This window comes from Xenopus tropicalis, chromosome 2 (assembly GCF_000004195.4).
Source record: "Xenopus tropicalis strain Nigerian chromosome 2, UCB_Xtro_10.0, whole genome shotgun sequence".
NCBI lineage: Eukaryota > Metazoa > Chordata > Amphibia > Anura > Pipidae > Xenopus > Xenopus tropicalis.
The window spans coordinates 176377957-176391909 of NC_030678.2; the positions used below are offsets into that span (position 1 = coordinate 176377957).

A 13953-nucleotide genomic window follows, 5' to 3' on the forward strand; every position below is an offset into this window, starting at 1 on the left:
TTCTGCCTACCCCTAGTTCTGGCCCTGGCAAGCGCCTCCAGCTCTCCCATTAACTCAAGCAGGGGGGGGGGGGGTCAGGTGGTGGCTCAGTTTCCCAACTACTCAAATAATTGAGGCCCAAATGAACATTCTATTGGCAGTTTACTGGGCCAGATAACAGTGGTATCAGTGTCGGACCCTGACAGCAGCACAAAGCAATATAACATGGTTGCCTGACTTGCCTTTGCAGAGCCTGGTGTTACCGGCCAGGGATAATGATGGCCAATGCCACATACTCACAGCCGACGGTGCTGGCACTCAGTTTTGGAGAACTGACGGCAGTGAAATATCTCTACGGCGCCATTGTTTTCCTCATCTTCCTGATGATCGTTGCATCCAGTAGCGCAGTGATCGGCACCATCATCCTGCACAGGAGTCTGCACGAGCCAATGTACATGTTTATTGCTGCCCTGTGCATGAATGGCCTTTATGGGGGTATTTGCTTCTTTCCTGCCCTCTTTGTTAACCTTCTTTCCCAAATCCAAACCGTTTCCTATATTGGCTGCTTAATTCAGGTATTTGGTATCCATAGCTATTATGGGTGTGAGATAACTGTCCTGGCTGTTATGGCGTTTGACCGCTATGTGTGCATCTGTAACCCTCTGAGATACCACAGCTTGATGACCTCCGGCACGGTGTTGAAGCTGATTGGTGCGGCCTGGTTGTCCCTTATCATCCCGATTACTATCCACGTGATACTGACCATCCGCCTGCCCTTGTGCAGCTCCGTCATACAGAAGATCTACTGTGACAACTGGTCAGTGGTGAGACTCTCCTGCATAGACACCACCCTGAATAATGTATTCGGCCTACTGCTAACATCGGTCACTGGCTTACTGCCGGGGGGTATCTTTATCTCGTATCTGAAAATTCTTAGGGTGTGTATGAAGTCCTCCAAGGATTTCAGGGCCAAAGCCTTGCAGACCTGCACCCCCCACCTCGTATCCCTCCTCTACTTTGCAGTAGATATCTTCTGTGACTTACTTCTGCTTCGTTTCCCTATTAATTCCATGCCGTATCATCTAAAGATTATCATATCCGTGCAAGCCTTTGTTTTTGCCCCTCTTCTAAACCCCCTAATGTATGGTCTGAAACTGAGGGAAATAAGAGTAAAAATAGGGCAGATCTTTTGTTTGAAGAACATTCCAGAGGCAGAAAGACATGGGAAAGTGCAGGAACACTGAATATCAGTGGGGTTGTATTAAGAAAGTAGCCTGACAGCAAGAGTGAGAATCCTTTATGATTTGCTGATGACTCCTTTAGACAAAGCATGACCGGCCACTGGTCATATTGGTCACTGGTCAGCCATTACTGCTCACTGCCCCCGACTATTAGTTTTGAATCTGAGGCAATTCAGTAAATAACATTTACTCAATCAGCTGATGATCTTCTTTGGAATCCTGGTCAATCTGATGAATGGCTCCATCCATCATCCCAAGGAATTGATGGCTGTTTTGGTGCAATATTACCATGCTGGAAGGCAAATTATATACTAAGGACACATAACTCCTAACATTTCCAATTGAAAATAAACAAACTTCATTGTAAGCCACACCCATGCTTCACCTTGTTCCAACCACAAATCTTAAACAATTTCAAGTAGACCTTGCCTCTCATGGTCCACAAATCCTGTTCTGTCGAACCTAAATAGGGGCAATTGTGAGAAATGAGATTGGCCATTAATCAGCTTATGTATAATTATCAGTATCAAAGTTTTTTCAACCTAAAGGCCTAATACCCTTAACATTGTCAACATCCGTGCCCAATACCTCTAAAGATGCCCATACATAGGCTGATTTTGTACAGTTTCAGTATACGAGGGGCCACACACACTATGGCCAAGTTTCTATTGTACTGATCATTCAGGCAAACAGCCAGAACAATTGGAACAGTATAACATGCCCAAGCTCCTCTCCACTTTCTCATCTGTGAAGGCCCCATAAATGGCATCCACAGTTGGACGTTGGGATTTTAAAACCTACTGCTACCCATAGAACATGGATATCGATTGGTATTGGCAATTCACTAGACACATAATAAACATACGTACATTTCACAAGATCTTATGGGTAGGTGTATGGCCGGCTGAACACATCATTACCAGCACCAATGAGCATTGCAGGTATCTTCATATCCTACTGCTAAATGTGTCTCCTGGTCAAGAGGAATAAAGTTTGTTATTTGATCAACTTACTGTAATGCTGTAACTTAACATCTAGAACCTTGGGTTAAGCCAATGAACACAACTTCCTAGAATAAAACAATGTTTTTTTGGTTTTACCTGCTCCATTGCTTCTTACCTGGCCGGTATTATAGTTACCAGGGGCTTCCGGGGGGTTTTGAAGAGAGAAAAAGCCACATTATCAGTTTAACATGGTGGGAGTGGGGACTTTATAACTTCATTTAATCTTTGGTACTTACTTGGCAGGGGGAATTACCATATCCTACTGATTACACTTGGGTAAGAGAGTTAAATCAGACCCCACATATCTGGTTTGCAGGGGGCAGCTAGGGGGGGGTATGTAGGGCCACATCCAAATGGAAATAATATTTATAGCCTGTTTATAAGCCCGTCTCCCATAGACTCCATTTTAATCAAATAATACAGATTTAAAACTGATTTCCTTTTTCTCTGTAATAATACAACAGTATCTTGTAATTGATCCCAATTAAAATATAATTACCCCTTATTGGGGCAGAACAGCCCTATTGGGTTTATTTAATGGTTAAATGATTCCCTTTTCTCTGTAATAATAAAACAGTACCTGTACTTGATCCCAACTAAGATATAATTACCCCTTATTGGGGCAGAACAGCCCTATTGGGTTTATTTAATGGTTAAATGATTCCCTTTTCTCTGTAATAATAAAACAGTACCTGTACTTGATCCCAACTAAGATATAATTACCCCTTATTGGGGCAGAACAGCCCTATTGGGTTTATTTAATGGTTAAATGATTCCCTTTTCTCTGTAATAATAAAACAGTACCTGTACTTGATCCCAACTAAAATATAAATAATCCTTATTGGATGCAAAACAATCCTATTGGGTTTAATTAATGTTTTATTGATTTTTTAGTAGACTTAAGGTATGGTGATCCAAATTATGGAAAGACCCCTTTTCCGGAATACCCTTGGTCCCAAGCATTCTGGATAATGGGTCCTATACCTGTATTGGGGGTTGAGTTATTTTGTATCCATTAACAGCGCCCAACTAACTGTACCCACATGAGATGCCCCATAGCTTTGTGCCACCCCTTACTGGTGTCCTGGCAGATTCCCTAAAGGCTATCTCCAGTTTATCCTGGTCAAGGCCAATGGTAAAACAGACTATTAGATGGGACTACTGAACATGCATTTTGTAATGGGCAAAATGGAATTTCTTCAGTGATATTTATTCTCATGTTTCTTGGGTAAAAGTCCCAGAATATAAAAAAAGAGATCGGCAAATACCAGAGTTTGGGGGCAAATGTCTCCCCATCATTGACATGAAATAAAACCTGTGACGTTTCAGTAGAGAGAATGGAGTCCTTACCCTTGGGATACACGGTAACAAACACCAGAAAAACTTCCACATATTGATCTATTGATTCTCGGAAATGTATTTCTATGGAGACAAACCCATAGCCAATAAATGACAGGGAGTGTTAATGTTGTTCTAGGGTGACAGTTAGTAAAATGTCAGAACCTTGACCCTTTGATCTTGTGTAGGGCACATAGACTTAATGATAAAGCCCCAAACACACACCAAATCAAGGGTGAAAGACGGAACTAAGTACTATGAGTTCTGAAATTGCCCATGTAGGAGCGGTGCCATTATTATGTGTATATTACATTGCAGGAACAGATCCCATACAATAATACCGCTGAGAACCTGAGAGGGCCCTGCCCAACCAAAAGAGCTTACAATCTAAACGAATGAGCATCAATATATTGCTCAGGGGTGGATAACTCAATAATGCAAGAAGGTTTATATGCAACGTTATTCAGTTCGTTTGTTATTCAGGAGGGGCCAATGGGCCCTTGATAAGGGTTTAGTCAGATTGTTTCTCTGAGTTCTGCCATTGGGGGGGGGTCGGCCAGGAAAGGTAGGGAGCACTCACAGTAAATAAGCTTCTGGGGTCAGGGCGACAGTAGGGAAATTTGCTGTTTAATTGTTGTCACAAATCCTCTCTCCATGTTACTGAGATCCTTCCAGCGGGGCCCCCAGGACACTCGGTTCCCACCTGAAATCTCTCTATAAACGGCATCATTATAACTCACTGTAGTTTCCATACTGTGGCCCCCAGGGGCCTGCTGGGAAATTCAGCCCCATTTTATATAAACTCACAGAACCAGCAATTAGCGGCAGATTCCCTGCGCGGCACCGAGACGCTTGTTCCCATCTCTGTAAGTATTTGCCCCTAAACACAACCTGCAGAGCTGACAATCTAAGCTTCGTCGGAGAATTGTGTTATCTGGCGCTAAGGGGAGGTCCATGGTTTGTACCCACGGATAATCACTACTAGATATTTCCTATTGCCATTATATATATATAATCTACATAGAGTACCATGGGGTCTATATGAATTCCTTTATAATATGATGTTTTGAATACATTTTTCTAATTTTATGAACAATCTCTTACACTCATCATTTTATGCCAATATATAACCTGCCTAACTGCCAGTTGATCCAGAGGAAGGCAAAAAACCCCATCTGAAGTCTCTCTAATTTGCCTCAGAGGGGAAAAAATTATTTCTTTACTCCAAGATGGCAATTGGACCAGTCCCTGGGGCAACTTGTACTAAGAGCTATCTCCCATATTCCCTCACTTGCTAAACAGCTATTGGACCCCTTCTTGTACCATCTGCCAAGCTGATCATCAGTTGGGCTGTAACTGGTTTGTACAATACCCCTATAAAGATGGTCTCCCATAGCACTAAATAATACAAGAATCTAAAATATGTAACATAGTAACATAGTAAGTTAGGTTGAAAAAAGACGTATGTCCATCACGTTCAACCATAATGCCTATATATAACCTGCCTAACTACTTGTACAAGTTGATCCAGAGGAAGGCAAAAAAAAACATCTGAAGCCTCTCTAATTTGCCGCAGAGTGGGGGGAAATTCCTTCTTGACTCCAAGATGGCAATCAGACCAGTCCCTGGGGCAACTTGTACTAAGAGCTATCTCCCATAACCTTGTATTCCCTCACTTGCTAAATACCCATCCAACCCCTTCTTGTACCTATCTAATGTATCAACCAGCGGTGGAACCCACAATTTCCCATCTCTCACAAACAACCTTTTCCAAACTACTTAGATGGGACCTCCTTTGTTCTAACTGTAATGGATGACCTTGTGTCTCCTGGAAGGACCTACTGATATGTTACTAACAATACCCTCCCCTCGTTTTTGAATAATTTTTGAACCCAATACAGAAACATAAACCCATATTGATTACTGCCATAATGGCATTCTCCCGCAAATAACTTGTGAGATTGTAATACCTTTTTATGAATTACATCAGCTTTCCTCCAATCCATAGAAGCCATACTAGACAAGATCAAGTCTGAGTAATTTACAAATAGAGGCCTGGCCTCTATGTACCATATTCTGTGCCTCCCACTGACTATATTGGGTTGGGCCATCAGTGCCCCTATCAGGTGGGTCTGGAAACCCTGATTCCTCTATTGTATACACTAAAGAAATGAAATGATTAAGCACAATTGTCTTCTCTGTAGATATGATTCATTATTGCACACTCTCAACCTGCACCTTTCAAAGTATTAATTTACTTTAAAAACTTTTGGGGTTTAGTCTTAGCCTCTTCCGCAATCTGCTCCACATTTTCTATCTTCCTGATTGCTGTTTTATATTTATTGAACCTAGTTTCTGACCCCCCTGCCTTGTAGTTATTATATGCCTTGCTTTTTCTCCCTATTAATTTCCTATTAACTTCTTTACTTTTATGAAGCCACGTGGGAGGAACCTCAACACCGCTACATTTCTTCCTTAAGGGAATAAATTGAGAAAGTAACGTTTTAATTTCTGTTCTGCACTTTCTGCAGAAAACATAACACCCCAATCTATGCTCTAAAGCACTCCCCTTATCTATGCCCCAATCTATGCTATGAAATACTCTCCTTAAGGAGAACTTTTGTTTTTCTGAAATTCACAGTTAGTGATGGGCGAAATGTTTCGCAAGGCATGGATTTGCGGTGAATTTCCGTGTTTCGCCATTGGCGGATTGTTTCGCGAAATGGATGAAAAAATTCGCTGCGGAAAAATTCGCCGTGGAAAAATTCACTGTGCGTCCAAAAATTGTCGCGGGCGACAAAATAATAGCTGCACGACAAAATAATAGCTGTGGGCGACGAAACAATAGCTGCGGACGACGAAATAATAGCCGAGTGACGAAACAATAGCCACGGGCGACGAAATAATAGCCGTGCGACAAAGTAATAGCCGCGGGCGACAAAATAATAGCCATGCGACTAAATAATAGCCGTGGGCGACGAAATAATAGCCGCGGGTGACTAAATAATAGCCATGCGACTAAATAATAGCCGTGGGCGACGAAATAATAGCCGCGGGTGACGAAATAATAGCCAAGCGACTAAATAATAGCCGCGGGCGACGAAATAATAGCCGTGCGACGAAACAATAGCCGCGGGCGACAAAATAATAGCCGCGTGACGAAATAATAGCCGTGCGACAAAATAATAGCCGCGGGCGACAATTTTTTTTGTCGCGCAACATTTTTGCCGTTTCGCGAATCTTTTGAAAGCTTCGCGAATTTTTCGGCGAAACGGGACAGATTCGCTCATCACTATTCACAGTCTTTGTTGCCCCAATGTTTGCTTTTGGCACCAAATAAAAAATGAAATGGTCACTATTACCCAGGGGTTCCACTACTTGCACATTTGTTATATATTCTGAGTCATTAGAGATCACTAGATCCAGTATAACATGGTTCCTGGTTGGCTCCTCAACAACCTGTGACATAAAATTTCCATGTAACAGTGTATAAACTTGTTCCTATTAAGTGTCCTGGCAGTTCCAGTCAATATCTGGGTAATTCAAATCTCCCTTTTGGAGCACAAAACATATAAGGTGATAGAGATGCTGTTAATAAAGTAGTTGTTTTTAACTTATTTTTTCATGGTGACCATTTTTATGGTGCTGATGGATACAGGAATAATGGTGACCAATTCTACATACCCACGGCCGACGGTGCTGGCACTCAGCTTTGGAGATTTGACGGCAGTAAAATATCTCTACGGCGCCATCATTTTCCTCATCTTCCTGATGATCGTTGCATCCAGTAGCGCAGTGATCGGCACCATCATCCTGCACAGGAGTCTGCACGAGCCAATGTACATGTTTATTGCTGCCCTGTGCATGAATGGCCTCTATGGGGGTATTTGCTTCTTTCCTGCCCTCTTTGTTAACCTTCTTTCCCAAATCCAAACCGTTTCCTATATTGGCTGCTTAATTCAGGTATTTGGTATCCATAGCTATTATGGGTGTGAGATAACCGTCCTGGCTGTCATGGCGTTTGACCGCTACATGTGCATCTGTAACCCTCTGAGATACACCAGCTTGATGACCTCCAGCACAGTGCTGAAGCTGATTGGTGCAGCCTGGTTGTACATTATCGTCTTGGTTATGATCCACGTGATACTGACCATCCGCCTGCCCTTGTGCGGCTCCGTCATACAGAAGATCTACTGTGACAACTGGTCAGTGGTGAGACTCTCCTGCATAGACACCACCCTGAATAATGTATTTGGCCTAATTATAATGTCAGTCACCGGCTTACTGCCATGGGGCATCCTTATCTCATATGTGAAGATCCTAAGGGTGTGTATGAAGTCTTCTAAGGATTTTCGAGCCAAAGCCTTGCAGACCTGCACCCCCCACATTGTATCCCTCGTCTACTTTGCATTAGATATCCTCTGTGAGGTACTGCTGCTTCGTTTCCCTATTAATTCCATACCAAATGAACTAAAGATTATCATATCCGTGCAAGCCTTTGTTTTTGCCCCTCTTCTAAACCCCCTAATGTATGGTCTGAAACTGAGGGAAATAAGAGTAAAAATAGGGCAGATCTTTTGTTCGAAGAACATTTGAGAGGCAGAAAGACATGGGAAAGTGCAGAAAAATGGAATATCAAAGGGTTGTATTAAGAAAGTAGCCTGACAGCAAGACTGAGAATCCATTATGATTTGCTGATGACTCCTTTAGACAAAGCATGACTGGTCACTGGTCATATTAGTCGCTGGTCAGCCATTGCTGTTCACTGCCCCCGACTATTAGTTTTGAATCTGAGGCAATTGCTTCAAAGCTGATTCTTCAGGAAATAAAATTCAATCAGCTGATGATCTTCTTCGCAATCCTGGTCAATCTGATGAATGGCTCCATCCATCACCCCAAGAAACTGATGGCTGTTTTGGTGCAACATTACCATGCTGGAAGGCAAATTATATGCTCCTAACATTTCCAATAGAAAATAAACAAACTTTATTGTAGGCCAACCCCATACTTCACATTGTCCCAACCACAAATCTCAAACACTTTCAAGCAGACCTTGCCTCTCATGGTCCACAGATCCTGTTTTGTCAAACCTAAATAGGGACAATGGTGAGACATGAGATTGGCCATTAATCAGCTTATGTATAATTATCAGTATCAAAGTTTTGTCAACCTAAAGGCCTTATATGCTTAACATTGTCAACATCCCAGCCCCATACATCTAAAGGTGCCCATACATGGGTTGATTTTGTACAGTCTCAGACTGGTTCAACAGTCAGAGGGCATATGAGGGGCCACACACACTTTGGCCAAGTTTCTATTGTACTGATCATACAGGCAAACAGCCTGAACAATTAGAACAGTATGAAATGAAAAGAAGCCAAGGCTCCTCTCTACTTCCTCATCTGTGGATGTCCCATAAATGGCCAGCACGGTGCTTTGGAAGTTGGAAATTTAACTTGCCTGATCCTTAAACCAACTGCTACCCATAGTTCATGGATATTGATTGAGATTGGCAGGTCCCCAGACACATACTGAACATATCACAAGATTTCACAAGATGTTATGGGTGGGTGTATGGCCAGCTGAACACATCATTACCAGCCCCAATGAGCGTTGCAGGTATCTTCAGTTAAATGTGTCTCCTGGTCAAGAGGAATAAAGTTTGTTATTAGATCAACTTACTGTAATGCTGTAATGTAACATCTAGAACCTTGGATAAAGCCAACAAACACAACTTCCTAAAATAAAACAGGTGTTACTTGTTCCTTTGCTACTTACCTGGCCGGTATTATTGTTACCAGGGGTTTTTGGTGGTTTTTGAAGAGAGAAAAAGCCACATTATTAGTTTAACATGGTGGGAGTGGGGAATTTATACTTTCATTTAATGAAGTACCTTTGGTACTTACTTGGCAGAGGGCATTACCATATCCTACCGATTACACTTGGGTAAGAGAGGTAAAACACTGTATATAACACCACAAATATCTGGTTTGCAAGGGGGAGGTTGGGGGGGGGGGTATGTAGGGCCACATCCAAATGGAAATAATATTTATATCAGCAGTTGTGGCTCAGGTACTAAGCTATAGTTAGCTCTTTGCAAACTGTAATATTGGGGGTTGAGTTATTTTGTATCCATTAACAGTGCCCATTGTGCCCAACTAACTGTGCCCACATGAGATGCCCCATAACTTTGTGCCACTACCTTACTGGTGTCCTGGCAGATTCCCTAAAGGCTATCTCCAGTTTATCCTGGTCAAGGTCAATGGTAAAAAAGACTATTATATGGTTTTACAGTCCTGACCTAATGGGACTCATATTAAACTAATGAACATGCATTTTTCAATGTGCAAAATGGAATTTCTTCAATGATATAATTCTCACGTTTCTCGGCAAAAAGTCCCAGAATATAAAAAAAAAGATCACCAAATACCAGAGTTTGGAGACAAATGTCTCCCCATTATTGACATGAAATAAAACCTGTGACGTTTCAGTAGAGAAAACTGAGTTGTTACCCTTGGGATACAAGAACATATTGATCTATTGGTTCTCGGAATTGTATTTCTATGGAGACAAAGAGAAATATCACTTTAATCCTCCTCATAATGAGTTCAGTGCATATTCCCTCTCTCTCTAATGTACTGTATATATATACGGTATATCTATATATTTCTAACTAACCCAATGCCAATAAATGACAGGGAGTATTAATGTTGTTCTAGGGTGACAGTTAGTAAAATGTCAGCACTTTGACCCTTTGATCTTGTGTAGGGCACATAGACTTAATGACAAAGCCCCAAACACACACCAAATCAAGGGTGAAAGACAGAACCAAGTACTATGAGTTCTGAAATTGCCCATGTAGGAGTGGAGCCATTATTATGTGTATATTACATTGCAGGAACAGATTCCATACAATAATACCGCTGAGAAACTGAGAGGGCCCTGCCCAACCAAAAGAGCTTTCAATCTAAATGAATAAGCATCACTATTTGCTCGGGGGCTGATAACTCAATAATGCAACAAGGTTTATATGCAATGTTATTCAGTTCGATATAAATATTTCAAACACAGGAGCCCAAGGAGGGGCCAATGGGCCCTTGATAAGGGTTTAGTCAAAGGAATGTCCCTGTTTCTGTTGTTTCTCTGAGTTCTGCCATTGGGGGGGGTCGGCCAGGAAAGGTAGGGGGCACTCACAGTAAATAAGCTTCTGGGGTCAGGGTGGCAGAGGAAATATTTTAGCAAAAGTAGCCATAAAGTTACTGATTTGTTGTTGTCAGTGAGGATCACTTAGGCCTCTGGGACCCAGAAGAGTCACAAATCCTCCCTCCATGCAACTGAGATGTTTCCAGCGGGGCCCCCAGGACACTCGGTTCCCACCTGAAATCTCTTTATAAACGGCATCATTATAACTCACTGTAGTTTCCATCTGTGGCCCCCAGGGGACTGCTGGGAAATTCAGCCCCATTTTATATAAACTCAAAGAACCAGCAATTAGCGGCAGATTCCCTGTGAGGCACAGAGACGCTGGTAAGTATTTGCCCCATTCCTCAGAGCAGGTCTAATGATGGCCAATGCGACATACTCACAGCCGACGGTGCTGGCACTCATCTTTGGAGAACTGACGGCAGTAAAATATCTCTACGGCGCCATTGTTTTCCTCATTTTCCTGATGATCGTTGCATCCAGTAGCGCAGTGATCGGCACCATCATCCTGCACAGGAGTCTGCACGAGCCAATGTACATGTTTATTGCTGCCCTGTGCATGAATGGCCTCTATGGGGGTATTTGCTTCTTTCCTGCCCTCTTTGTTAACCTTCTTTCCCAAGTCCAAACCGTTTCCTATATTGGCTGCTTAATTCAGGTATTTGGTATCCATAGCTACTTTGGGTGTGAGATAACCGTCCTGGCTGTCATGGCATTTGACCGCTACGTGTGCATCTGTAACCCTCTGAGATACACCAGCTTGATGACCTCCGGCACAGTGTTGAAGCTGATTGGTGCAGCCTGGTTGTCCATTATCGTCTTGGTTACTATCAACGTGATATTGACCATCCGCCTGCCCTTGTGCGGCTCCGTCATACAGAAGATCTACTGTGACAACTGGTCAGTGGTGAGACTCTCCTGCATAGACACCACCCTGAATAATGTATTCGGCCTCCTTATAACATCGGTCACTGGCTTACTGCCATGGGGCATCCTCATCTCATATGTCAAGATCCTAAGGGTGTGTATGAAGTCTTCTAAGGATGTCAGAGCCAAAGCCTTGCAGACCTGCACCCCCCACATCGTATCCTTCTTCTACTTTGCAGTAGATACCCTCTGTGAGGTAGTTCTTCTTCGTTTCCCTATTAATTCCATACCATATGAACTAAGGATCATCATAACTGTGCAAGCCTTTGTTTTTGCCCCTCTTATAAACCCTGTAATGTATGGCCTAAAACTGAGGGAAATAAGAGTAAAAATAGGGCAGATCTTTTGTTCGAAGAACATTTGAGAGGCAGAAATACATGGGAAAGTGCAGGAAAACTGAATATCAAAGGGTTGTATTAAGAAAGTAACCAGACTGAGAATCCATTATGATTTGCTGATGACTCCTTTAGACAAAGCATGACCGGTCACTGGTCAGATTGGTCACTGGTCAGTCATTGCTGTTCACTGCCCCCAACTATTAGTTTTAAATCTGATCCAATTGCTTCAAAGCTGATTCTTCAATAAGTAACATCCAATCAGCTGATGATCTTGGTTAATCTGATGAATGGCTCCAGTCAGCCCAAGGAATTGATGGCTGTTTTGGTGGAACATTTCCATGCTGGAAAGCAAATTATATGATAAGGGAACATGACTTTTTTCTAACATTTCTGATTACAAAGGAACATACTTCACCTTGTCCCAATCACAAATCTCAAACAATTTCAAGTAGACCTTGCCTCTCATGGTCCACAAATCCTGTCCTGTCAAGCCTAAATAGGGGCAATGTAGGCTGCTATCTGACTGCTATCCATAGTACATGGATATTGATGGTATCGGCAGGTGATATGGGTGGGTGTATGGCCGGCTGAACACACCATTACCAGCACCAATGAGCGTTGCAGGTATCTTCATATCCTACTGCTAAATGTGTCTCCTGGTCAAGAGGAATAAAGTTTGTTACTTGATCAACTTACTGTAATGCTGTAACTTAATATCTAGAACCTTGGATAAAGCCAATGAACACAACTTCCCATAATAAAACTATGTATTTTGGTGTTACCTGTGCTACTTACCTTGCGTTATTATAGTTACCTGGGGCTTTTGGGGTTTCTGTTGAAGAGAGAAAAAGCCACATTATCAGTTAAAACTTGGTTCTTTAGAGGCAAAGGGGGGGGGAAGGTACATCATTGACATCATTGGCATATCCTACCAACTTCACCGGGGTAAAAGAGGCAAATATTGTATATCAGACCCCACATATCTTGTTTACAGCAGTTGTGAGTCAGGTACAAAGCTATTGTTAGCTCTTTGCAATCCGTAGCATTGGAGGGTGAGTTGTTATGTGTCCATTAACAGTGCCCATTGTGCCCAACTTACTGTGCCACCTGGCTTTGTGCTGCTCCCTTCAGGGTGTCCTGGCAGATTCCATATGAATATTCCCAGTTTAAGGCCAATGGTAGAAGAGACAGATGACTGCTATTGCAGCACTGAGCTAATGGGGCACAGGTTAAGCTGGCCATACACGCTAAGATCAGCTCACTTGGCAAGGTCGCCAAGTGAGCAGATCTTCTCCCGATATCCCCACCAATGGGTGACCTAAATTAACTAATTTAGTCGTTTGGCCCTGGGGCCACACTATTGAATTAGAACAACGGGTATAGGGGTCCGACGGTTCGGGGACTGCCTCAACGAGCTGATGCGGTCCCCGATCCAACTCATTTTCAAACCTGCCCAATCGAGATTTGGCCGATTTCAGAGCTAGATTTTAGTCATGCAGACCCATTGCTAGTGGCTAGTGCTGGGCGGTATACCGGTTTAACCGGTATACCGTTTTTTAAAAAAAAAAACGGTATGAGTTTTAAACATACCGCTATACCGGTATGCGCGCCTCCTGCTGTTTTTCTCCTATTACTTCCGGGTTGCGCCCGTGCGTACGTGACGTTGGCGCGCATGTGACGCCAGCGCGCACGCGACGTCGCTAGGATGCATCGCTGGAGCTGGGGGAACCACAAGTTGGGTAAGTTCTGCTGGGGGGTTGTGGCTGGGGTTGCGGTTGGGGGGGCTGGGGCTGGGGGGGTTGTGGTTGGGGGGGCTGGGGGGGTTGTGGCTGGGGGGGGTTGTGGCTGGGGTTGGGGGGGGCTGGGGTTGTTGGGGGGGGGCTGGGGTTGGGGTTGGGGGGGTGGGGGGCCACCAATATTTAT

At 43.2% G+C, this 13953-nt stretch overlaps 2 protein-coding genes across 2 annotated transcripts; both read left to right on the plus strand.

Moving 5' to 3' along the window:
* The first annotated feature begins 257 nt into the window (after positions 1-257).
* Positions 258-1223, plus strand: LOC116408611 (olfactory receptor 52E4-like). Its single transcript, XM_031896248.1, has one exon. The coding sequence runs from the start codon at positions 258-260 to the stop codon at positions 1221-1223; it is 966 nt and encodes a 321-aa protein (XP_031752108.1).
* A 6002-nt stretch (positions 1224-7225) lies between these two features.
* LOC116408612 (putative gustatory receptor clone PTE03) lies at positions 7226-8158 on the plus strand. Its single transcript, XM_031896249.1, has one exon. The coding sequence runs from the start codon at positions 7226-7228 to the stop codon at positions 8156-8158; it is 933 nt and encodes a 310-aa protein (XP_031752109.1).
* The last annotated feature ends 5795 nt before the right edge of the window (positions 8159-13953 follow it).

Coding starts and splice junctions, on each gene's coding strand:
- LOC116408611 (XM_031896248.1), top strand. CDS start 258: ATGGCCAATGCCACATACTCACAGCCGACGGTGCTGGCACTCAGTTTT.
- LOC116408612 (XM_031896249.1), top strand. CDS start 7,226: ATGGTGACCAATTCTACATACCCACGGCCGACGGTGCTGGCACTCAGC.